We start from the raw sequence: 27,091 nt of genomic DNA on the forward strand, positions 1-27,091 counted from the left end.
CCCATGTAAAAATTGTTGTGTTGTAACTACTTGACAAAACACTGGCATGTGTTTAAACTCCTCATTTAAGGTAAATTACGAAATTGCCATAAAAAATATGAAAAGATCCATCTGAACAATAAATAATATTTTAATAACAATTCTTCCACCTCCCAATATGCTATCTCCCCAACCTCATTCTACTAGATCCATAATAGCAACTAGCAATGATTTGTACATTTAAGTCGAATTCAGGTGCCAAAAAATGAGGCGAGAAGAGTTCAAAGTGAAGAACGGTCGGATTTTGAAAGTGAAGAACCGTCATCGAAACAACTTAAAGGTATGATTATTATTACAATTATTTTTTTTGAAAAATTAAGAAACTTTTTAGATGCAATTTCATCTTGATGATTTTTTTTAAATCTTTTTCAATTGAGTGATTCTTTGGTGATTTTTTCTTTTTTTTAATCTTTTTCAATTGAGTGATTTTTTGAGGTTTATGTTTATTGTGCAGTGAAATTTCATACATCGTTTGAATTATACATATTTGACGGGAAATATTTAGGTTTTATGTATCTATGTGGGTTTATGGTTCATCACAACCAATTATAGATTGATTATCTGAAATTAGTTATTGTTCTTTATTATAACGATTTCATTGCCAATTTTTATAGTTTAGTACTGTTTATAAAGATTATATAGATAGTCTTTATAGTATTTTAATCTGCTACTTAGAAATGTGATTTTGTGATATTTTTTATTGCAGAATGAGTTATGAATAAAGTCATGATCTTTATTTTGATCTTATTGTACTGAATGCATGTTATGTTTTTACTGATTATGTAGAAAATAAAATCTCGAAGTGGTTATTACAACCTTACACTTTTTGTTGTTATGAATACAATAACATGTAGTTTAATTGTTTTTATCCTTTGCAATTGAGCTATTATTTAGAGATTTGCCATGGTTTTAGTGATTATATTAAATTTTCATGTCATCATGTGAATTGTACATATTATTGGTCAATCTCTAGTTTCTCGGTCTGTGAGGGGAAATGAAGCTCATTTATTGAAATTTTGGGATAGAGTAGATGAAATTCCTTGTTCTCAATTATTTCGATTTTATTCCGAATCATAATGATTTTAATTCTATATTATGACTTAAATATTGATAATTTTATCATTAAAATAAAAATGAACTGCTTGAATTTGTGATGGGCATGTTTGTGTTGCATATTTTAATATCATTGTGTTGTTGTTTTGCATGCATTTATGTGTTTTAATTAAGCATTGTGTTCATATTTCATGTATCGCATCTACATTACATCTCCCGTGTTTATTGTATAGGACGTAGCATTTTTTCGAGGAAAAGATGGAAAAGCTTTTGCGCGAGAATGAATTACGGAGCAGCAATGATCCAAAAATCATATTTAATTTTATAGAAGTCTAAATCCGATCTCCACCGTCCAGAATAAATTTCAAGATGTTTCAAAGCAGCTGTCCAAATTTTAGCTCAATCCGATGGCTAGATCTCCGAATATGAATTTTACAAAATCGCTGCTCGCTGAGAGAAAAGTTGCTCGCTCGATCCGCAACATCTTGCGGATCGAGCCAGCCCAAAAAATATGAAAACAGTAGGTTCGGAATTTTTGCTCGCTCAATCCGCAACATCTTGCGAAACGAGCGAGACGTGCTGTTCGGGAAAAATTCTGTAATTTAGGAATTTTTATTATTAAGGACTCTAGCCTTAATTAAAAGATATATCTCAAATTTTAGAGTGAAAAGGATGATTCTGAAGAACTCTTGACGGCTTGGAACGCGAAGAACAATCTGACGGCTAGGTTTTATCTTTCTTGTTCTTAGATTTTAATTCTTCTTGTTTTTAGTACTTGGTTGAGGAAGACAAAACTTTTGATTTAGTTTATTCATGAGATTTTGATTTTCAATGTTTGATTTTTATCAAGTATCAAGAATTATTCTGAATTGATTGATATGCTTGTGTATAAAATTTTTAGATTGGCCATCTTAGGATTTCATTATACAAACAAAAGCTAAATTAGAATTCAAATCCGTAATTGTTTGAAACCTATAATTTGCGAAGCATCTGCGTGTAATATTTTCTGCTGTTGAATTTATTATTTCGTAGGGATAATAATTGACTAGGCTAAATACAACCGCTGGTGTTTGTGTTGTCTAGTTTCGTCAGTTTTACTAGTTTGAATGCTACCGTGGATTTAAATCTGATCGCTGGTATTGGGTTAGTTTATGGGGTAAGGGTTAACTTAGACTGCTGTTGTCTAGTTAACTAAAATTAAGGTGAGACTGGAATTAAATTTCCAATGACGAATATTTGATGAGATTAATTATTATTTTAGTGAATCGATGATTGAATGAATGAATATCAAGGGTGTAGTCGACCGATACCAAGTCTTATTTCGTATTGATTTCCTCAGTTAATTTTTAATCTTGCATGATAGTGATAATTTAATTATTTAATTGCTAAAATTTTTAGTAGTTAATCTCAACCCAAAACCTCCTTTTATTTTAAAGAACACTTTTAAATTTACCTTTCCTCGTGGGAACGATCCCTACTCACACTACTTCATTATTTGTTTATCTGATTGAGTCGGGTGATTTGGGCGTGATACAACTAAGCGCTACCAAATTTTGGCGCCGTTGCCGGGGAAAGGCGTTTAATTTATTTGTGTTTTTTATTATTTATTATTATTCCTCCTAGTGCTACTCTGGTTTGTTCGTGCGTGCAGGTGAATCTTCGGAAGAAGAAGAATTTCCATACGACCCAGAGATAGAAAGAATTTTGCTTAGGCGAAGGAGGATTCTTGCGGTGTAATACTTTGAGATGTCAAATCAACAAGTATTCCCAAGTTTTATCCAACAACATGGAGAGTCATTCTACGCAGCATGGGAGAGATTCAAGGATTTGGCAACCATCTTCCGGTATCATGATTTTTCTAACTATTCTCTCCTAACATATTTTCTTGGTGGTTTGGATGCAGTGACAAGAAGATGGGTAATTGATGGAGCTTTCACAGCCTGTGTTTCAATATTTTGCCGAGATGATGATACCATGAAACACCTGTTAGATGATATGGCAGAGTTTGACTATTACTGGTATTCACAATCTCAATACCCAGATTTTACAGACCAACCATTCGAGCTTCAAAAGGAGGAGGGAAGTTGTTCGCAGTTGATCTTACATACTGTGGAAACTATAGAAGATCTGAAAAATTCTAGATGCGAACTTGCGGAGCACATGGAGAATATCAAGAGATCACTCATCCATGAATATCGAGAACAAGAGGTGAAGCTAGATACTCAAGCAGTGACCAACCCAATTTGGCTCGATGATGATGATTCAGAGAACCAGGACTGGGAGTGCGAATCAATTCCTGCTGAAGATTTAGAGGTGCTTGAGTCTTCTCTTATTATTGAACCTCAGCCGGAAGATGTACTGGAAGAAACAGCATATGATGGAGTACCAGTTTCGAAATATTTTGGTTTACAAGTGCCTACAGAGATATTCTCTTCCCATGTTTTCCAGCTTCAGAGTGTTGTTGAGGTGACGAGCTTAATCTGTTTACATCTAGCCAAGCTTGAGGGCATATGGAACCAAGACCCATTTGTGGTGTCATATGACACTTACTTTGGGCGTCAGCCGCTCTTTGAGCAGTGCTTTTGAGAGTCAAGTTGATGACTGAAAATCAAGCGCTGGCTGGGAGGCAACCCAGTGTATTTTCCCTTTATTTCATCTTTGTTTTTTTGTTTTGTTTTGTTTTATTTACCTTGTTTTTCAGAACCTAGCCACCCCATCTGCTGTCCAAAGTTTCAATAGGAATCTTCCGTTATTCAGCCAGATATCGCAGAGGAAAACGTCGACACTTAAACCAGGGGAGTATTGTTTTTCTTTTTCGCTTGCATTTTCATCTTGTGTTTGCATTTTTGTTGTTAGTGCTAGATAATCGAGGGCAATGCTTTGGTTAAGTGTGGGGGGAGTTTCATTCGTTGTTTGTCATTTTGTCTGCATTTGTTTTGTTGCATACTTGCATATAGTTCATTTCGTATCATTTGTTAATTTGTTAGTTTTTGTCTTGTTACATAAGTAGGATGGAAATTGATAGCCTATGAAGAGATTGTGAGAAAATAGTTTTTTGTGAAAAATTGCTCTTGATTGGATATGAGAAACTTGAGGTTGAGTAGTGAATATTCTTAAGAACACATGTTTGACCAGTGAACTGTAGCGAGGTATTAGACGAGTTGGTGTCTGTTGAACCATTGCACGGCAATAGGTGTCTGTGAAACTTGATAGTTTCTTGAACCTTGATGATTTTTTGATGTGACACCTACGATCTTGGGCGTACCTAGAAAAAAAAATTTTTTTTTTACAATTCCATCCGGGCTTTGACAGGATTGAAATCCTAAAAGAGAAAGATCAAGGCTAAGTATGCGGAGTAAATGGGGTTGATGCTCCATCCGGGCTATAGACGAGGGGATTAGAAAGAAAAAATAGAATGATTTTTCATATCCTAGCCAGTTATAGCTAAGTCAGCGGGTAATTATTGGGGCTATTGCAATACCGGGTGCAAATCCGGAGGTACGTAATTTTATCTCAAGAGAATTGTGTTGTGTTAAAGGGTTGTTGAGAGGAGGGATTCTTGAGGGTGAAACGTACACTGAAGTGTCTTAGGTCGGCGAACAGTCTTAAAACTTTGTCTTTTGAAGTTGCACTAGCTGGAATAACATGGCACACATACACGTTTGCGCTTAACTGAAGGTGGATTGTAGAAAATCAAGAGTGTTCGTAGTTTTGAATTTTGGATTTTTCTGAGGCTACGATGTCAAGATCCATACTTACTTATGTTGTTTTGTTTTGTTTGCATATTGTTTTGCATAACTTGCTCGAGGGCGAGCAAGGAGTAAGTGTGGGGGTATTTGATGGGCATGTTTGTGTTGCATATTTTAATATCATTGTGTTGTTGTTTTGCATGCATTTATGTGTTTTAATTAAGCATTGTGTTCATATTTCATGTATCGCATCTACATTACATTCTTCCGTGTTTATTGTATAGGACGTAGCATTTTGTCGAGGAAAATATGGAAAAGCTTTTGCGCGAGAATGAATTACGGAGCAGCAATGATCCAAAAATCATATTTAATTTTATAGAAGTCTAAATCCTATCTCCACCATCCAGAATAAATTCTAAGATGTTTTAAAGCAGCTGTCCAAATTTTAGCTCAATCCGACGGCTAGATATCCGGATATGAATTTTACAAAATCGCTGCTCGCTGGGAGAAAAGTTGCTCGCTCGATCCGCAACATCTTGCGGATCGAGCCAGCCCAAAAAATATGAAAACAGTAGGTTCGGAATTTTTGCTCGCTCGATCCGCAACATCTTGCGGATCGAGCGAGACGTGCTGTTCGGGAAAAATTCTGTAATTTAGAACTTTTTTTATTAAGGACTCTAACCTTAATTAAAAGATATATCTCGAATTTTAGAGTGAAAAGGATGATTCTGAAGAACTCTTGACGGCTTGGAACGCGAAGAACAATCTGGCGGCTAGGTTTTATCTTTCTTGTTCTTAGATTTTAATTCTTCTTGTTTTTAGTACTTGGTTGAGGAAGACAAAACACTTGATTTAGTTTATTCATGAGATTTTTATTTTCAATGTTTGATTTTTATCAAGTATCAAGAATTATTCTGAATTGATTGATATGCTTGTGTATGAGATTTTTAGATTGACCATCTTAGGATTTCATTATACAAACAAAAGCTAAATTAGAATTCAAATCCGTAATTGTTTGAAACCTCTAATTTGCAAAGCATCTGCGTGTAATATTTTCTGCTGTTGAATTTATTATTTCGTAGGGATAATAATTGACTAGGCTAAATACAACCGCTGTTGTTTGTGTTGTCTAGTTTCGTCAGTTTTACTAGTTTGAATGCTACCGTGGATTTAAATCTGATCGTTGGTATTGGGTTAGTTTATGGGGTAAGGGTTAACTTAGACTGCTGTTGTCTAGTTAACTAAAATTAAGGTGAGACTGAAATTAAATTTCCAATGACGAATATTTGATGAGATTAATTATTATTTTAGTGAATCGATGATTGAATGAATGAATATCAAGGGTGTAGTCGACCGATACCAAGTCTTATTTCGTATTGATTTCCTCAGTTAATTTTTAATCTTGCATGATAGTGATAATTTAATTATTTAATTGCTAAAATTTTTAGTAGTTAATCTCAACCCAAAACCTTCTTTTATTTTAAAGAACACTTTTAAATTTACCTTTTCTCGTGAGAACAATCCCTACTCACACTACTGCATTATTTGTTTATCTGATTGAGTCGGGTAATTTGGGCGTGATACGACTAAGCGCTACCAATTTGTTATTATGTGATTTTTTTTGTGTAATGTGTTACATAAATAAATGTGAATATTCTCCAATTTTATTAAAATTTTCATACACGATTTTATCCTTTTAAGCTCAATGTAAATTATTTTGCTTTCATTTTAGGTGTTGACAAATTACCACCGAGATAACAAAAAAATATCGGGCTTCCATAATCAAGAAAGCGACACATGCTCCATCTTTACACTTGCACATGAGAAAGCGGTTATTGTAAGTTGGCTCGAGCACGACCTTACCTTCAAGAAGATATACATGTTCCAGTGGAAGCATTGTTGGTTTAGTTTTTTTTAATGATTTTGTGGAACACACTGTTGTTTTATATTAATTTGAGTTTTGTTTGTAGTGTATTCTTACGTATCGTGTTCTCTTGTGTTGTCGTGTCGTGTGAAGCTGTTTCATAAGTTGTAGTTTACTTAGAATTTTTTTTGTCGTAACATATTTATGTGTTTATGGATGATGATATACACTTGAATGATGTGTACTTTCAGTGATTAATTTATAAAATATGTTCCCTGTTTAATTTAGTTTTTATTTAAATTATAATATTTGATTTATGATTTGAGGCGCAATCGATGTTTGATTTTTGATTAAAACACATTTCATATATAGTGGTGTGGTGCATGTCATAATGATGATACTTTGTTTGTATTGTGAGAGTAAAATGTAATTTTATGATTATAAATCATATAGACTTTTTGTATTAAATATACGTACTATGAGTATCACATATTAACACTTATGCGACTGATCTCTGTCTTTATATCCTAGAACTTGACACTTTAGAATATTTTAATTCATTTTAACTCGGCAATATGAATCATATAGTGTCAAAAAGTGAGTTTCATACTGCCTCAAAAGAATGAATCATAAAAGTGTGATATTGCCTAAAAAACGAGTATTTCATTCTCAATTATCTATTTTTTTATTCCACAAATGTATGAGATTGTTCCAAATATATTTGGAATTATCCCAAATCAGGGACAATGCATGTGTCTCATATATTTTGACAAAGTTTGTGCATGTGTAAAGAATGAGTATCATATTTCAAATTGTCTATCTGCTTATCCAAAAATTATCCGAGATTGTTCTAAATATATTTAAAATTATCTCAAATCAAAGACAATTCGAAACTAATTTACTATCACTTGAGAAGATCAATCATAGTGGCCCGAAATTTTATCCTGAGAAGTAGAATATTATGTGCTCAAGTAAGACGCATTTGTACTCTTCTAGTTCATGCGTTGTGATCGCATGATCACGCATATTATTTTAATAGTAGAGTTCAAATACATATATCGTATTACAAATTGAGGTAATCGAGGCCAAAATATCATATTCAATAGTTTTTTAAAGTCATAATTACATTTAATTATGCAATTGTAGACATTGAGTAATGAACGATATCACAATATGTGATTTCATTGAATAACGAACAATGAATTCATCTATTACATTTGACAAATTAGTGTACATGATAGATTATAATGACCAACACAAATATAATTGGATGACAATTTAGAACAATCTCAAATATTTACGGTATAAACAAAAAAAACAATTAAGTATGAGAGAAACTCATTCTCTACACATACAAAGATGTTATGATTTTATGCATAACACGTATTATAATGTATATAATAAGTTTTCATTGTCGTATGAATTTTTGTCAAATTACATTGGTGTTGGTCATATAATATCATGTGCACTACTTTGACAAATAAGAAGATGAATGCATTGTTCATTATTGAACGAGATCAATATTGGTGACATTATTTATTGTATGATGACTTCAATTGCATAATTAGATGTCATTATAAACTTTAAAAATTGTAAAATATAATATTTAGACATTGATTAGCTTAATTAGTAAAATGAAACTTATGAAATCAACTATTAAAAGAGCATGTCTGATAATAATATTTGGCACAACACATGAACAATAAGAGTACAAATGCGGCATAATTCAGCATAAATTGTTTACTTACCGGGATAAAATTTTAGGCCAGCAAGACCAACCTTGCCAAGTGAAAATAAATTAAGATCAAATTGTCCCGGATTCAGAATCATTCCATATTATTTTGGAACAATCTCGAATATTTACGGCATAACAAATAAACAATTGGGTATGAGAGAGACTCGTTCTCTGCACACACACACACACATGAATTGTCGTGAGAATTGTCATCAAACTACATTAGTGTTAGTCATATCATATCATGTGCACTACTCTGAAAAATGTAGAAGATGAATACATTGTTCATTATTGAATGATATCACATATGATGATATTATTCATTATAAAATTGCATAACTAGATGCTTATCCGCAGATATTCAAGAATAAAGCGTTGGATGAACAGTTTGCAAATTTCTTGAGATCTGCAAGAAATTTCATATCAATATCCCATTCGCCTATACTTTGCTGCAAATGCCGAGCTATGTCAAATTCTTGAAAGATGTAATGTCTAAGAAGTGGAAATTGGAGGAGCTCGATACAGTGAACCTGACTGAGGAATGTAGTGTTATCCTTCAAAAGAAGAAACCACAAAAACTAAAAGATCCAAGGAGTTTTACGATTCTTTGCACTATTGGTTCTTTTAATTTTAATAAAGCACTTTGTAATTTAAGAGCTAGCATTAATTTAATGTCTTTGTACAATGAATAATATCACCATATGTGATCTAATTGAATAATGAACAATGCATTCATCTTTTACATTTACCAAATTAGTGTACATGATATTATATGACCAATACCAACGTAATTTTATGACAATTCATACGACAATGAAAACTTATTGTAAACATTATAATATGTGTTATGCACAAAATCATGACATCTTCGAATGTGTGTGCGGAAAATGAGTCTCTCTCATACCCAATTATTTCTTTATTTATACCGTAAATGTTTGAGATTATTCCAAATTAATACAGAATGATTCTGAATACGAGATAATTTGATCTTAATTTATTTTTACATGGCAAGGTTGGCCTTGGTGGTATAAAATTTTATCTTGGAAAGTAGAATAATTTATGCTGAATTAGGCCGTATTTGTACTTTTATTGTTCATGTGTTGTGCCAAACAACATGATAAGATATGTTCTTTTAATAGTGAAGTTCAAATATAAGCTTAATATTACTAATCAAGCTAATTAATGTCTAAATATTATATTTAACACTTTTTAAAGTTTATAATGACGTCTAGAATGAACAATGCATTAATATTCTACATTTTACAAGGTAGTGCACATGATATTATATGACCAACACCATTTGACGATAATTTATACGACAATGAAAACTTATTATAAACATAATAATATGTGTTGTGCATAAAATCATAACATCTTTGTTTGTGTGTGTGTGTGTGCGTAGAATGAGTTTATTTTATACTCAATTATTTCTTTGTTTATGTCGTAAATATTCGAGATCGTTTCAAATTAATATGGAATTATTCTGAATCCGGAACAATTTGTCTTAATTTATTTTTACTTTGCAAGGTTGGTCTTGGTGGCCAAAAATATTATCCCGATAAGTAGAACAATTTATGTTGAATTAAGTGGTATTTATACTTTTATTATTCATATGTTGTTCCAAACATCTTGATCAGACATGTCTTTTAATATTGGAGTTCAAAAATATGCGCTGTCTTATAAATTGGACTAATCGATGCCTAAATATCGTATTCAAAAAAATTTTAAGTTCATAATTATATTTTGTTATACAATTGTAGATATTGGGCAATGAATGATATAAACACATCTGTTTTCATCAATAATGAACAATACATTGATCTTCTACATTTGTCAAATTAGTGCACATGATATTAGATGACTAATACTAATATAATTGCGTGTAGACATTGGACAATGAATGATATCACCACATGTGATCTCACTCAAAGTCTTTCACTTTCACGTTGAAATTGATCAAAAATTCGTTTAACCATTTTTATCTCATTCATTTGTTATTTCACATTTTTTTCGAGTTTACAAGTATCATAAGTGCCTTCTTGTTGCTTCAAAATCCGTAATACAAACTACAATAATACGTAATTAATAAAGTCTGAATGTGTTTTCTAAAAAAATAGAATAAAATATGGACGTTGTCTGAATTACCTTCTGTTTTAAAATATATAAAATATTAACATTATCATTGATCACAACATCAAATATACAATAAACAATAACAAGAACAAAATTATCAAATTTGGGAACAATATAATAAAAATCGAGTACTATATCAAAATTTATGACCTTTAAGAAATCATTCAGGCAGTTCAAAATTTGATCAAATGCAACCATGGAATACATTAATCTCTGGATCTCTGACAGTACCATCATAATCAATCTTAGTCTTCTTTATATGTGCCATGAATATCATGTCTCACCAACTTCTTGTCTTTTCACACTTTGTGATAGTTTATCTCTACCCTATAATCTATTTGCAAGTTGTTCTGAATAGTAGAAGGATGATAAGAGATCTCACAACTCAATTTTTATTTCACCATGTTCGCGAACTAATATGTATCGGCTCTACGATGTCATCTGTTATATAGCTTGTTTTCAATGCATGTATCCAATTTGTGATCTTTAATTCTGTGTCTTCCTCACGAATCCTTATCAATTTAATATAAAATAAAAATATCAATAAGATGAAACAATAATGATAAAATCTCATATACAAAGTACATAATGTAAATAATATTAGTACTAAAACATTGATCAAATATACAAAAAAATAATATTAAAACACAATTTAAATCTTAATAGATGCAACATAGACCATGATCAAAACCGAAATATAAAGACACACACACACACACACATATTACCTCTAAAAAAATGTTGAGATGCTCATGTTTGCTCTTTGATCTCAATTCGATAATTGTGAGTTTCATTCATATATAAAAATGAATTATAATAAGGACATTATCGTTATCGTTTAGAAACACGAACATCTTATGATGTGGTGTTATGTATTGCATAATAATGAATTTCGAAGAATTTTTTGCACGTTTTTTTCGAGACTCACAAATATATCCATCAAATACACCCACTATAGATTGAGATCACAAATATATGTTATTGTATTCATAACAACAAAAAGTGCAGGGTTGTAAGAACCACTTTCAGATTTTATTTTCAACATAATCAATAAAAACATAACATGCATTCAGTACAATAAGATTAAAAAAATGAAGATCATGACTTTATTCATAACACATTCCACAACAAAAAATATCACAAAATCACATTTTTAAGTAGCAGATTCGAATACTATAAAGACTATCTATATAATTTTTATAATCAGTACTAAATTATAAAAATTGGCAATGAAATCGTTATAATAAAAAACAATAATGAATTTCAAATAATCAGTCTATAATTGGTTGAGATGAACCATAAACCCACTGAGATACGTAAAACCTAAATATTGGCCATCAAATATGTATAATTCAAATGATGTATGAAACTTTACTGCACATTAAACACAAACCTCAAAGAATCACTCAATTGAAAAATATTAAAAATAAAAATAAAAAAAATCATCAAGATGAAATTACATCTAAAAAGTTTCTTAATTTTTCCAGCAAAAAAAAAATCATACCCTGAAGTTGTTGTTTCGATGATGGTTTTTCACAAAGATTTCAAAAATCCGTCCGTTCTTCACTTTAAACTATTTTCGCCTCATTTTTTGGCACCAAAATTTGACTTAAATGTACAAATCATTGCTAGTTTAATTGTGAAGGATCAAATAGAATGAGGTTGGGGACACAGAAGATTGGAAGGTGAGAGAATTATTATTAAAATATTATTTATTGTTCAAGTGGGCCTTAATGTGTTTCCATACTTTCTGATGGCAATTTCGTAATTTACCTTAAATGGAGAGTTTAAACACATGTCAGTGTTTGTCAGGGAGTTACAACACAATATTTATGACATGGGAACTGAGAGCAAATCTCAAGTTTCTGTTAGGGATTTATTGATCATTTCTCGTATTTTTTTATAAAAATAATATTTTTTAATGAATGACCAAGTAAGAGATTTGTATCAACAAATCAACATGTGAGACTATTTCATATGAGTTTTTGTAGTTGTGAAATTGATCAACTTGAAATTTGACCATTGACATTTAATTAAACTTAGTTAATTATTCGGTTGTAAATCATATGGTTCATTCTTTATTTTCAGAAAGTATTTGTTCCATTGAATTTTGGAGGTTCCCCAAAATAGGTAGGTGAGATTCTACCTGTAAAGACATGGCCTCAATGCAGATTTAAGAGATGAGATTTATCAACATTGGAAATATTTATTTAATATATAATATTTTTATATCATAAAGTGGCTCGTACGATAATTATTAAGATTTATTTATACACAACTCTATCTTTATCCACTAGAGGGTTATTACTATCGGTTCATCGATAATTTTGCACAGTTGGCCAGGCTTTTGACTCAGCTTACACGGAAAGATTTTGCCTTCATTTGGTCCTCAGATTGTGAGGAATCATTTCACGAGCTGCGTAGACGTCTTACTACTGCACCTGTGCTAGCTCTACCTTCTGGATCGGGAGCTTATGTTGTCTACACCGATGCCTCTGGTCAGGGTTTAGGATGTGTTCTGACACAGCATGGACATGTTATTGCCTATGCTTCTCGACAGTTGAAGACGCATGAAAATAATTATCCAGTGCATGATCTCGAGTTAGACGCCATTGTATTTGCGCTCAAGATCTGGAGGCATTATCTTTATGGAGAGAAATTTGAGATATTCACGGACCACAAGAGTTTGAAGTATTTATTCACTCAGGTGGATTTGAATATGCGACAAAGACGCTGGATGGATCTCCTGAAAGATTATGACTGTGAAATCAAGAATCATCCAGGTTCTGCTAATCTTACTGCTGATGCCTTGAGTCGGCAGGTGAGACTTTCTGCACTTCAAACTAGTGAATTATCTCATATGATTCAGAAGTGCTGTTCATTGAGTTTTACACTCAAGCACAAGAAAGGAAGAAATGGGATTCGTTTGTATACTATATTATCTGAGCCGGCTTTGTATTCTCGGATTAGAAACGCTCAGATATCTGATGTTAAGACTCAGTGTTTGGCACGTCTAGCCAATGGAGTTAATACATCTGGATTCCATTATCAGGCAGATGGTTTATTGTGCATATCAAATCGAGTTGTTGTACATGATGTTGCGGAGCTCAGGAACGATATTCTTTCTCAAGCTCACAGGAGCCGATTATCAGTTCATCCTGGAAGCATGAAAATGTATAAGGATTTGCGAACTAGATTCTGGTGGAAGGGGATGAAGCGGAGTGTGTATCAATTTGTTTCTCGATGTTTGGTTTGTCAACATGTCAAGTCTGAGCACCGACGACCAGGTGGATTACTGCAGAATCTTGAGATTTCCGAATGGAAGTGGGAGTACGTGACTATGGATTTTGTCACCCACTTGCCTATGACTTCACGTCAGTGTGATGCTATCTGGGTCGTTGTTGATCGTTTGAAAAAATCGGCACACTTTATTCCTTACAACCTGGAGTATTCTTATGATCGCATGACATGCTTATATATCCAGGAGATAGTGCGATTACATGGGATTCAAGTGAGCATAGTCAGTGATAGAGACCCGCAATTTACCTCACGTTTCTGGGGTAGCTTTCAGCAGGCATTGGGTACCACTATGAGTTTAAGTACTTCATATCATCCGGAGACTGACGGGCAGTTAGAGCGGACGATTCGTACATTGTAGGATATGTTACGTTCTTCTGTCATAGATTTTGATTTATCTTGGCAGGATCAGTTACCTTTGATCGAATTTGCCTACAATAACAGTTATCATCGTAGTATTGATATGACACCTTTCGAGGCATTGTATGGTCGACAATGTCGTACTCCGTTATTCTGGGATGAGATAGGAGAACGAAAAGTCGAGGTTCCTGAGTTGGTGCAGCAGATTGTAGAAAAGGTAGATTTGATCAAGCGGATGATCAAAGTTGCTCAAGATCGGAAAGCCAGTTATGCTAATATTCATCGTAGGCCACTTCAGTTTGAGCCTGGTGAATATGTGTTCTTACGAGTGTCACCTTTCAGGAAGGTGATGAGGTTTGGTATGAAAGGCAAAATATCACCTCGTTTCATTGGGCCTTTCCAGATACTGGAAAAGATCGAAGATGTTGCATATCGTTTGGTGTTACCGCCATATCTTTCCAGTATACATGATGTTTTTCATGTGTAGTTACTTCGACAGTACATAGCTGATGAATCTCATATTATCCAGCCTATTGATGTTCAGCTAGAGTCAAATCTATCGTATGTTGAACGACCACTCCGTATCCTAGACAGGAAGGAGAAATTTCATCGGAACAAGACTATACCACTTGTGATGGTACAGTGGCAGCGCCTTGAAAAAGCAACTTGGGAAACCGAGAGTCCTATGCGAGCGGAATATCCTGAGTTGTTTGCTTTGTACTTTTGATTACCATGTAAAGATTTAATTACAGTTGTTGTAATAAAACATGGTTTGATGTTTCATATTGTTATCTTGAATTGTCTTTAGATTTTATTTCGCGGACGAAATATGTAAAGGTGGGGAGAATGTAGTAACCTGAAACCCATTTTAAGTTAATAATATGTTAAACATAATTAAGGGTTAGTAATTAACCAATTCCGGGGTTTAATCGGACATCAGAACTAAGAATTGGACTTTCAATATTTGAGCCAGTTCAGACGGTCTGAAGAGGACTTCGGACGATCCGAATTCAGCAACCAGGGGCTCCAAAGAAGGGCTTGCTGACTTCGGAGTTAAGGCAAGTTCGGACGGTCCGAACCAGGATCGGACGGCCCGAACTCCCTTATGCCAAGTAGGCAGGATTACTCAGCAATGGATTTTGACAAGTGTCAGATTTAGGACACTTCGGATGGCCCGAAGTGGCGATCGGACGGTCCGAACTCGACGTGTCTCGCATGCAGGCAGTGAGTTGGATCATATGACCCGAACCCGAGTTCGGAGGCTCCAAACTTAACCAATTTTGGGGTCTATAAATAGGGGTCTTCAGATTCATTTCTGATTACGAATTCCCGAGTTTCCTTCTTCAGTTATATAGTGTGAGACATACACTTGAGGTCCCTATCGGTTATTATAGAAGTTCTGGAATAATCAAGGTGTGGTTATAGTCATCTGGGAATAGCGACTCCAAAGGGCTTACTACGGACGAAGGTATGGTCCGGAAATCTATTTAAGTTTTGGGAGTACTTATTAGCTTAGTTAAGGCTTATAAAACTTGTGTAGTGATACGATAAACTTTTGAATATAGGCTTGGAACCTAGGGTTCTACTAGACTTGAACTAGCCTAGAGGTACGTACACATTGACTAAGATTGCCAGCGAGTATACATGTTTATATGTTGCATTTATTTGGCATTATTATGTGGCATGATTTATGTTTTACCGCTTTCTATATTCATATATCATGTGCACATACATGTTGAGCCTATACCTTGTTATACCTGATTATAGAGCCGCTTAGATCTATACTCGATAGTCTGTCACTGAGAGTACCGCGACATTGGGGACATGTATGCCTGACTACTCTGGTGTACTAAACGAGTGTGGTTGCACCCAGAGGTTGATCCGCGCGGTGGCAGCACTCATGTGGCGCCGGTAGTGAGCATGACTTTTCAAATGACCTTTTATCAGTCATTATGTTGCATGCATCATATACATACGTGTACTCATGTTTATGTACTGAGCGTTAGCGCTCACATCCTAGTTGTTATCTTGGACACCCTATTCCACGGGGTAGGTCGCAGGATGGACGGAGCTGGTAGTTTGAGGCAGGACTAGGGAGCAGAAGCCTTGAGAAGTTATTTATACAGCAAGATTCGATATAACTTTATAATGTTTACTTTTAAGCTTTTTGATATGGTTGTATCACTACAGTATTAAGCCTGGATATGTTTTACTAAGCTGATATGTAATTTATGGATTATGTTTCCGCACGTTTTACTATGTTAAGCATTCTTGCTTTATTAAGTTTAATGCATGCTATTAGTTTCCAGTTAGTAGGTGATTCAATGCAGGGTCACTACATTAGCCCACAGGCAAATTTATGTCTCTAGATTTTATTAACATGATTACATTGGTAAAACATGACATTTTTCTAAAAATATTTAAGTAATAAGAATGTTTATTTTTTAATTTTATGCAGTACAACTTGTTACTTTCTCTTATATGTATTTTGATATCCACGAACTCAAAGGGGATAATTACAAAGATTGATAGAAAAAGTTCTCCTTCAATTAGGGTGTATGGATATTGACTATGCCATAAGGAAAGACGAACCACCTGCCATCAAGAAATCCAATAAACCTGACATGGTAGCTCTTTATGAAAAGTAAGAGCAATCTAATCGCCCCTGCATTATGTTCATAAAGACCAAAATTCCTGCTGGAATTCGTGGTTCGATTGAGATGCATGAAAGTGTCAAGGACCTACTTAAGTCAATTGATGAACAATTTGAACTTCGAATAAAACCCTTGCTAACACCCTAATAATGGAGTTCTCATCATTAAGGCTCACGACTGTGAAAGGTGTGCGAGAGCACATAATGAATATGAGGGATATAGCGGCTCGACTGAAAATTTGAAGTGGAATTATCTGATAACTTTCTCGTGCACTTCATTCTATGCGCTCTTCCAAAGAAATATGGACCCTTCCAAATTTCCTACAACACACATAAGGATAAGTGGTTAATCAATGAATTGTTGACCATGTGTGTTCAAGAGGAAGGAAGGTTGTTGAAGGAATCAAGTGAGAGTGTCCTCCTGACTGCATAAGGAAAGTTTCCAAAACAAGCCAAGTTCAAGGAAAAAGGGAAAGGAAAAATTTCACCCTAACCTGATATTAAGAAAGAATCCAAATGTTCCTTCTGTAAAAAAAAAGGGGCACATGAAGAAGGATTACACTAAATTCAAGGATTGACTTAACACGAAAGATATTCCTATTTCATTTGTTTGTTATTAATCTAATATGGTTAATACAATTTATAACACATAATGGATTGACTCTGGTTCTATAATCCATGTCACAAATACCTTGCAGGGTATGAAAAGTTTAAGGAAACCAATGGAAATGAGCGGAGCATCTATTCGAGAAACAAGATGTGTTCGCATGTGGAAGCTATTGAGACTTGAATTTTGAATTTGAATAGTGGTTTTATTTTAAAGTTGGAGAAAATATTTTTTGTTCCTCATTTTTCTAGAAATTTAATTTTCGTTTCAAGTTTTGTACCTTTTGGATATTTTTTTCAATTTTTGGATAAATCTTTCAATTTATTTTATAAATCCAGTATTGTTGGGAATGATACAATGATAGATTGTTTTTTTTCAATTTCTTTACAAAATGATAGCAATATTATTATGCATGTTCAAGAGAGTATTAAAAGATATGTTATAAATGATGATTCTTCTATTTTGTGGCATTGAAGATCAGGACACATTTCCATGGAGAGAATTAAGAGATTAGTAAATGAGGGAGTACTTAGCACTTTAGATTTTACTAACTCTAAGATTTGTGTGGACTGCATTAAGGAAAAGCAGACCAACAAATCTAAAAAAGGTGTCAAGAGGAGTACTAAACTATTAGAGATCATACATACAGATATATGTTGTCCAGATATGGATATGCATTATCCGAAATATGTCATATCCTTCATTAATGATTACTCATAATAAATGTATATCTACTTGCTTCATAATAAGAATGAAGCTTTGGATGCCTTTAAGATTTTTAAGGCGGAAGTAGAAAAACAATGTGATAAACAAATTAAGATCGTCGTTACTGATAGAAGAGGTGAATACTATGCTAGATACGCTGAAAATAGACAAGCACTTGGGTCATTTGCGAAGGTTCTTCAAGACAATGGGATTGTTGCCCAATATATCATGTCTGGTTCTCCAGACCAACAAGGTGTGGCTGAAAGAAGAAACCAAACTTTAATGAATATGGTTAGGATATGCGGAGAAACTCAAACTTCCTAAGTCCTTGTGGACTGATGCTCTTAAAACGGTAGTGTATATATTAAACCAAGTTCCAACCAAGACTGTCCCAAAGACACCATTCAAATTGTGAAAAGGTTGGAAACCGAGTTTGCAACATATACGCATTTGGGGATGCCCGTATGAAGTAAGAGTTTATAATCCACAAGAAAAGGAATTGGACCCACGAACCAAAAGTGGATATTTCATTGGGTATATCAAAAAATCCAAAGGGTACAAATTTTATTGTCCATCTTATAGCACTAGAATTGTGGAATCAAGAAATGTGAAGTTTTTTGAAGATCACTTGGTTAGTGGGAGTGATAATTCAAAAGAAGTAATTCTTGAGAAAGATCACATTAATGATATACCATCTTACCCAATTGATCTATTGGCTGTCGTTTACACCCCTCAAATCCCAACGGGTGTTGGACAACCAATTATTGAAATTCCACAAATTGCTGACGTAAATCTAGATGATTATACTGTTAATGAGGAACAAGAAGTAAATGTTGATCAAGAAATTAAACAACATGTTCCTCAAGATGACAACTTAAGAAGATCTACTAGACACAAAAAATCAACAATATCTAGTGACTATATTGTGTATATACAAGAATCAAACTTTAATGTTGGAGTCGAAAATGATCCTAAAACGTTTTCACAAGCCACAAGTTGGAGTGAATCAAAATTATGGTACGATGCTATGAATGAAGAAATGAATTCTATGGCATCCAATGAGGTCTGGGATCTTGTTCAGTTATCTGATGGTGCAAAAACCATTGGGTGTAAGTGGGTCTTCAAAACCAAGAAATACTCGTGAGGCAACATTGAAAGATATAAAGCAAGACTCGTTGCTAAAGGATTCCTCAAAGAGAAGGAATCGACTACAAGGAGACATTTTATCCTGTATTTAAGAGAGATTCTCTTCAAATATTTATGGCTTTAGTTGCACATTTTGACTTGAAATTGCAACAAATGAATGTGAAAACAACATTTTCTCAATGGTGATCTAGAGAAAGAGGTTTACATGAAACAACTAAAAGGATTTTCCTCTAGTGGTGTGAGCACTTGGTATGTGAGCTTAAGAAATCCATATATGGATTGAAACAAGCTTCCCGTCAATGGTATTTGAAATTTCATGATGTCATATCTTCATTTGGTTTTGTAGAGAACATCATGGAGCAATGTCTATAACAGAAGGTCAGTGGGAACAAGATTTGTTTTCTTATTCTATATGTGGATGATATTTTACTTGCAACCAATGATAATGGTTTGCTATATGAGGTGTAACAATTTCTATCTAAAAACTATTATATGAAAGATATGGGTGACACATTTTATGTCATTGGCATCAAGATCAATAGAGATTGATCTCGAAGGATCTTAGGATTATCTCAAGAAACCTATGTCAACAAAGTTTTATATAGATTTCATATGAAGAATTTTTCACCAAGTGTGGCTCCCGTTGTGAAGGGTGACAAATTCAATTTGGATCAGTGCCCTAAAAATGACTTTGAAAGAGAGCAAATGAAAAACATTCTTTATGCTTTTTCTGTTGGAAGCTTGAAGTATGCTCAGGTTTGCACTAGACCTGACATTGCATATATAATTGGAATGTTGGGCAGATATCAGAGTAATCAAGGTTAAGAACACTGGAAAGCAGCGAAGAAAGTGCTGAGGTACCTTTAAGGGACCAAAGACTATATGCTTATGTTTAGGCGAACTGAAAATTTGGAAGTGATTGGCTACTCTGATTCAGACTATGCTGGTTGCATTGATTCAAGAAAATCCACTTTTGGATATATTTTTTTGCTAGCCGGTGGAGCTGTATCTTGGAGAAGTACAAAGCAATCCTTGTCTGCCACTTCCATTATGGAGGCTGAGTTTGTGTCTTGTTTTGAGGCCACCTCACATGGTGTATGGATGAAGAGTTTCATCTCGGAGCTTAGAGTTGTGGATTCCATTTCTAGGTCATTGAGAATTTTCTGTGACAATTCAACTGTTGTTTTTATGGCTAAGAACAATAAAAATGAGAGTCGAAGCAAGCATATCGACATTAAGTATTTAGCCATAAGAGACAGTGTTAGTTATTAAGATTTTTTATACATAACTCAACCTTTATCTACTAGTCATAGATTTGTTGAGATTTAGATGTGCATAATAATATCTTGATAAGTTTATCACCTTTTGAACAACAAAATCTCTCATAATGATAAGCCACAATCAAATTCAAACAGACTCGATGATGGTCACGAGTTGCGTATAAACAGTGGCATTTGGGGTCCCTAAATACACACCAAAAGTTTCATCATACCATATCCAGAGTAAGGTCTAGAGTACTTAGAAGACTCTGAAGCTTTGAAGTGCTAATTCAAGGTGTTCTTCGGATTCAAAAGTGTTTTTCAAAGATTCAATGGCTGAAGGTATTCCGATCTACTTTTTCCGCATTCAGTCTCATGCAATTTTCTAATGCATGATAAAATTTAATTCTTACAATCAATACATGCGGGGTCTATTATTTTTTCACTGGATTCCACATGTATTGATAAATCTCCACCCTTAAATACATCATTGTGGTAATGTCTGTAAAGGTAGGATGAAATTATCCCCCAAATGCATAGTACTACATCCATTTTAAATATAACAATTTTATTTTTCAGTTGTTTCAAAACATAGTTTGTTATACTAAATCTTGAAAAACATATAAGTATTATTTAAAGGAATTGAATAAGGACGAAATAAGAAGTTTATAAATTTTTATTTTTAAATATTTGAAATGATCTGCCTCATATGGTAACAAGCTTATGTATTTAGAACGGACATGATATAATTTAGTCAACCAATATTTAGCATAGTGATTGATACAAGTACTATAAAGATGTCTTATTACATTAATTGCATAACTAATATATAATGGTTGTGAAATTTGAAATATTTCCTTTTTGAACAAATTTGAAACAACATATTGTCGATGGAGAGACCGTGATCATCTTAATCTTAATATAGAGTAAGTTTTTTGTAAAATAGTTTCACGAATTAATATATATTCGTGAGACGGGTTAACCTAATATATTTTTACAATAAAATGTTATACTTTTCGTGTAAAACGTAATTTTTTTTTCGTGAATGAGCTGCTTCATAGCTTGAGCAAAGTGTTTTTGAACCCATTAAGAAAGTTTGATGCGCTGCTTCCTGTTTAACAAAAAGGGTCGAGAACTGATACTTTCTTACTTGGTATGAGAGATAAGTTATGTAGGTATACAAACTTATCCTAGGTTGTAATCGATCACAACTGAGGTTGATTATGGCAGTAGGCTAACCCCTGTAAAGTGAAAGGGTGATAACCTGTTGGGGAGGTGACCTAGTTTGAACTCATTGTCGCGTCGAAAATCAATCTAACAAAATAGACATGTGAGACAATATCATAAGAATTTGTGTGCTTAGTGTAACAATCTAATGTAAATTAAATATTATTCATTTCTTTTTGTCTTTATAATTTTTTTATCGATTTAAATCTAAGAATTCACGTTTAATCGTATGATTTTTATCATCTATGTTATTAAACTTCAATTTTAGTCAGTTATCTTTATTTTGCTCATAAACTTAGCTTCTTTTTTTTTTATTTGGCATTGATGCAACGCTAACATGACATCAATATATAACGCTGATGCATTTTATGTCCGATTAGACTCTCATAAAAAAAGTTTAAAATTATAAAAAAAGAAAAATACATAACTAGAAATGAAATTTCACAATATAGAAATTCATAATCACAAAATTAAAAATATATATATGACCAAAATTACAATTTTTCCTTTCAAATTGTCATAATTAATTTATTATTTATAAGCAAGTTGGATATCAAGTCAATTCATTTTTCCCCAATGGCCAAGATTCTCAAATGAAATTAATTGGAATGTCAATATAAAGATATATTATGATTTCAATTTGTGGGGTAGGTTGACCTTGAACAGCTTTTTGTTTATCTTCACAGCTCAATTTCCTTTTATTTTTCTCCTTGTATTTATTTATCTATTTATTTGTCATATCATATTAATTTTTTTTTTAAAAAAAACAAGATCTTTTAATTAATAATAAGTTATTAATTTATATTTTTATTATAAATATTGATATTAATATAATATTTGTTTCGTATGTGTATGGTCTACAAGCCTTGCACTTCCATCATGAAGTCGAGACTCGAGATGCTTCCTTTGTCACATCATGTGGCCCTTGTATTGTTATCCCTTATATTACGTTGGAAAAAAAAAGGAAAAAAAGAAGAAGTGCGGCTTTTTTTTCTTTTTCTTTCCCATAATAATATGAGATTTCTTAAAAAGGACAAATTTATGAACTTTATATATACCTTATTTGAAATGAGAAGGTTTTCTATTTAGACAATTCATGAGATCAGTTGATCTGATCCTTTCAAACAATGATTTTACATGGGTCGAGTTGTGACCAGGTCGGAAATCCGTTCTCACAAACATTAAAAGTGAGATGGTATGATGGGAGTTTATGTGATTTGAAATTGTTTTAAAACTCCTTTTTATATATAATTAGTTTGAATTAGAATAGAAATTTCTATTCAAGTTTCTGAGTTCTGACCTGGTCATCAATCTCAGATTCTCAATACTTGTATTAATCTTTAAAATTAATTGGGAGATATTTATATTTTATTGAGATTAAAATAATTAATTCAATTTGTTGTATATCACTTCAAATGTGAAAATAATTGGATTTGTTCCATGATTTGAGGCACCAGCTGTAATGGGCCATGTTGAAAAATTATGAGACCTCAAAAAGTTCGGTTTAATTGATGCTTTGCGTTGGCCACGTCCAATATTTCCAATTCCATGTAATCCCATTTGGCCTTTATCTATTTTGTGTATACTCCAAGTTAGGGTTTTCCTTCATCTACTTTCTATACTCAACATCTTAACATCCAAGACGAGTGTCATTTGCGTGTTGAATTTCAAACTCTAATTAATTTTTCCGGGTTTTTCTTCGTCCCGTCCACGCAACTTCCACCTCCGATCCGCCGTCGAGATCTTCCTTGCCGTACCTAACAAAATATTCAAATAAAAATTAATATGCATTTCAAGAAAAATGATCAGAAATAATTTGAACGACGAATTTCAAAAGATAACTTGGTCGAATATATAAAATATATCGATTCAATTACAACCTAACGAAACGGTTGGACTGGCCGTTAGGGATTTCCATGGCTGCTGGAGTTCATGGAATCTGGTCATAAATGGAACATAGCCGTTAGTTGGCTGCATCCTTGTAACATTAAAATTTTCTAGGACAAAAATGGATGGGACCAATTCTGGTTACAGGAATCACTATTTCTGGCAAAAGGGTTCTGGAAAATGTCATGATTATAAATCGATGACTCATCGCTAGTCTGACACTAATATCTAAAGCTTAGAATACAAGCTAAGGTTTAAGTTCAAATCGTGATAATCCTTATATTTGTAGCTCATTTGACATTAATATCTCAAATTTAAGACCATTGAGGTATAAGATTTGAGATCAATTGTAAGAATTCTCCCGACTTGTAACCCATCCGACATCAATTTTTCAAATTTACGGTTATGTCTAAGGTTCGAAACTGAATCGTAATAATCGCCAGCCCCGACTCAAAACATAAAAATTAAGCATATAAAAATTTCTTGTTTCCTTGAAAAACTGTCAAGAAGAATTCATTTGCGTACCACTATCCACGTCGAAGCTATCACCACCCTTCGTTTGATATATATAAGAGATTTTGAAATCTTTTTATCAACCTGCAAAAAAATCAGATGATCAAAATATTGCAAAAATTAGAAGAAAAAAAAATTACACAATAAAAATAAAAATTCCAAAAAACACAAGAAGAAAAAAGAAACACACACAGTAAAAGTGAAAGGAACCAATGAAATCAGATTCAAAACGCAAAGAACTATTTGTTTGGGAAAATCAAAAGAATAAACCTCATAAATTATTGGTAATTTCCAATGAGAATTCTTGGTTTCTGTGAAAAAATCGTGAACGCAACCACGTAACTCGAAATAAATTTGGAATTACAGACAACAAAATAAAAAATAAAAAAACAATTAATAAAGAACTCCATTAAATCAAATGATTTGCTGAATCCAGAGACTCGATTTTCATTGTATTAGCACGCAGTGGGATCGACAAAAAGGGATCCCTTTTTCTTCTTTTCTTTTTTTTTTTTCCAAATTTTAATTAATAATACACAATCCAGATTAATTATGCATCATTTTACATCATAATATATACCTTTTTCTTGAATCTTCCTCAGGAAAAATTTTCAATTTTTCGTTTTTTTTTTCCCAAATACTTCGAATTATTGCCAATTATTCCCACTGTGAATCAGATAAACACGGCCACCATTTCCATTATGATGGTGGTGGTGGCATGCGTACTGATGATAAGTAGATTTCCCGGCGGCTTTCACGGCGTAAGACGGCGGGGACTGCGGCGGCCTGGAGGCGAGGCGGACGTATTTCCCTCCGGCGGAGCTGGGGCAGCGCGGAGGGATGCCGCCGGTGACGGCGGCGGCGTAGCAGAAGGGTGATTTGGGTGAGGTGGAGGAGACGGTCGAGGGAGGTGGGGAGACCTTTTTGGTGGGCTTTGGGGCGGAGAGGAAAGCTCTGATCTTGATACACGACGGCGTCTCCGCCGCCGCACGGTCGTACTCCTCGATGAGGTTGGCGAGATCCTCGTCGGAAGTGATGGACACCAATGCGTCCAGATCCTCCGCCGGCAACTGGCACCGCAAACTCACCGCCGTTCCACACATCTCCGCCAATTTCAACAGCAGCTCTAATATATATATACCAAAATAACAACAAGATCCTTAAATAACACGAAGAATGTTTTTAACACAGACGGAATCTCTGAAAAAAAATCGTAAAGGGACTGACCGGAGAAGGAGACGCTGCGATCCAAAGAAAGAACACGGGTGTCGCCGCCGTGGTAACGGAGCTTCCCGTCGGGGTAACGGGGGAGGATCCGGCCGCCGTAGCTGCACAAGAACTTGGTGGGTTTCGCGGAGAGATCGCTTCCGACCATGATTTTCGATCTTTTGTTGATGATGTGTGAAAAAAGAGAGAGCTTTAGAGGAAGAAAAGAGTTTGCTTTGAATATTTTAGCTCTTCTTCTTCTTCCTCCTCAAGCCTGTGTAACGTAATACTGAGCACTTATTTATAGAGAAAAAGATAGGCTACTAGTGAAAGTGTATTTTATTTTTAATTATATTATTTGCAATTTCATATGATTATTTCTAACGTTGTATGAATATATAAGCTGCGTTTATTTATATTTGTCTTGATAAATAAGAGATAACATAATTAATACTAACTAATTCTATATTTAATTGAAAAATTAAAAATCGTTATAAATTTTTAAGTCCGTTAATAATGGGATTTACAAATGATTCTTAATCTTAAATTTTAGAAGGGTTTATAAATCTGTACATTGTGAAAAGAAAAAAAAAAATCAATCTCAAATTTAATCCATCAAACTAAACATATTATTATTATTATTATTTCATAATCACTTCATATCCTATCAAATTATATTAATAATCATATTTTAATCTATTTTTGCATAATTTCATCTCTTAAAGTAAACGCAAACACAAAAATTATTAGACTATTTGAGAAATGGATGTCATGGAACATATTTTAATCAATTTCGGTTCATGAAAAAATATTATTTTCATTGTAATTTGAATTAAATTAAATTTATTTTATAGGTTAGACGGATTTACAAGACATTCGAATTAAATTAACTTATTTTAGAGGTTAGACGGATTTACAAGACATAGTTTAATACAATTTGCATATGAGGATGAGAAGTTTGAATCCTGAAAAGAACCCCTGACCTGTGAAATAGCTGAGGTCATTCTGTAGATAGGGTGGATAGATTCCGTGTTCGTGGACCCGGCCTAAGGTTAATTTCTGAATTTAATGATATTTACCCTTTACATAAATTACTTTTCATTTTTACTTCTTTAGTCGAGTTCTATTTGTAGAAAGCTTGTTTATATATGGGTGAGATTATGTTACACCCGGAGTTTTTCAACTCCAGGTGCAGCATAGCCTTTGGATTAATAGGGCTCAATTGTCCCTTGATCCAAGAGCTTAGCTCCACCAGGTATAGCATACCTGGTGGAGGCGTGGAGCATAGTCTCGCCCTTTATATATATATATACACACACATACGTACACATTAGGAGAAAATTTATTCAAGAAAAATAACTCAAACGGGTGCTGATATCATCGGATTCAATATTGATAATGCAAGCAGTCACGAAACCAAAATGTGATTTTAGCTATGTAGGTCTTTGTGCTTAAGAGATTAATGTTCTACTTTTAGACCTTGATATAGTCGCTTTATTTCATGTTCGAATAACGGCCAATGTTGTGGTCCATTCTTTAGTTAATTAAATTTAATTGTTCCTCTCCTACACCTTTATTGTTGGATATCTGAGAGTTTTTTTAGTTGGTCGATTACTCTTGTAATTACTGACATCTCTCGTGTTCAAAAAGTTACAAGCTTCTTGTCAAAAAAAATATATATACAATAAGAAAATTTAGGACCGTGAAAAATTAGCCCA

At 33.5% G+C, this 27,091-nt stretch overlaps 2 protein-coding genes and 1 non-coding gene across 4 annotated transcripts; 1 reads left to right on the plus strand and 2 right to left on the minus strand.

The window, feature by feature from the left end:
- Positions 1-2,843: 2,843 nt before the first annotated feature.
- LOC140885830 (small nucleolar RNA R71) lies at positions 2,844-2,948 on the minus strand. Its single transcript, XR_012151244.1, has one exon. It is a non-coding gene; the product is annotated as a small nucleolar RNA R71 (small nucleolar RNA).
- Positions 2,949-19,893: 16,945 nt separating this feature from the next.
- Positions 19,894-20,553, plus strand: LOC140879051 (secreted RxLR effector protein 161-like). The gene is made up of 2 exons (XM_073282685.1): positions 19,894-20,027; positions 20,178-20,553. The coding sequence occupies exons 1-2, from the start codon at positions 19,894-19,896 to the stop codon at positions 20,551-20,553; spliced, it is 510 nt and encodes a 169-aa protein (XP_073138786.1).
- A 2,600-nt stretch (positions 20,554-23,153) lies between these two features.
- On the minus strand, positions 23,154-25,659 carry LOC140881152 (RAF-like serine/threonine-protein kinase PRAF). 2 transcript variants are annotated; one of them, XR_012149843.1, is made up of 4 exons: positions 25,395-25,659; positions 24,748-25,293; positions 24,180-24,251; positions 23,154-23,524 (listed from the first exon to the last, which is right to left on the minus strand). XR_012149843.1 is itself a non-coding variant. In XM_073286223.1 (2 exons), the coding sequence occupies exons 1-2, from the start codon at positions 25,540-25,542 to the stop codon at positions 24,815-24,817; spliced, it is 627 nt and encodes a 208-aa protein (XP_073142324.1). In that variant the 5' UTR covers positions 25,543-25,659; the 3' UTR covers positions 24,561-24,814. The 2 variants fall into 2 exon arrangements, 1 of the variants encoding a protein (XP_073142324.1); XM_073286223.1 differs by lacking the exons at positions 23,154-23,524; positions 24,180-24,251 and having other exon boundaries at positions 24,561-25,293.
- Between the last annotated feature and the right edge of the window lie 1,432 nt (positions 25,660-27,091).

Source organism: Henckelia pumila, chromosome 2, assembly GCF_033568475.1.
Source record: "Henckelia pumila isolate YLH828 chromosome 2, ASM3356847v2, whole genome shotgun sequence".
NCBI classification, from domain to species: Eukaryota; Viridiplantae; Streptophyta; class Magnoliopsida; order Lamiales; family Gesneriaceae; genus Henckelia; species Henckelia pumila.

What these genes read in the sequence shown, in the direction of transcription:
- LOC140879051 (XM_073282685.1), top strand. Translation starts at nt 19,894, where the DNA reads ATGAAGAATTTTTCACCAAGTGTGGCTCCCGTTGTGAAGGGTGACAAA. An exon ending in TTTTCTGTTGGAAGCTTGAA is followed by an intron (nt 20,028 to 20,177) that starts GTATGCTCAGGT and finishes GCTTATGTTTAG; the next exon opens with GCGAACTGAAAATTTGGAAG.
- LOC140881152 (XM_073286223.1), bottom strand. Translation starts at nt 25,542, where the DNA reads ATGGTCGGAAGCGATCTCTCCGCGAAACCCACCAAGTTCTTGTGCAGC. An exon ending in TCGCAGCGTCTCCTTCTCCG is followed by an intron (nt 25,294 to 25,394) that starts GTCAGTCCCTTT and finishes TATATATATTAG; the next exon opens with AGCTGCTGTTGAAATTGGCG.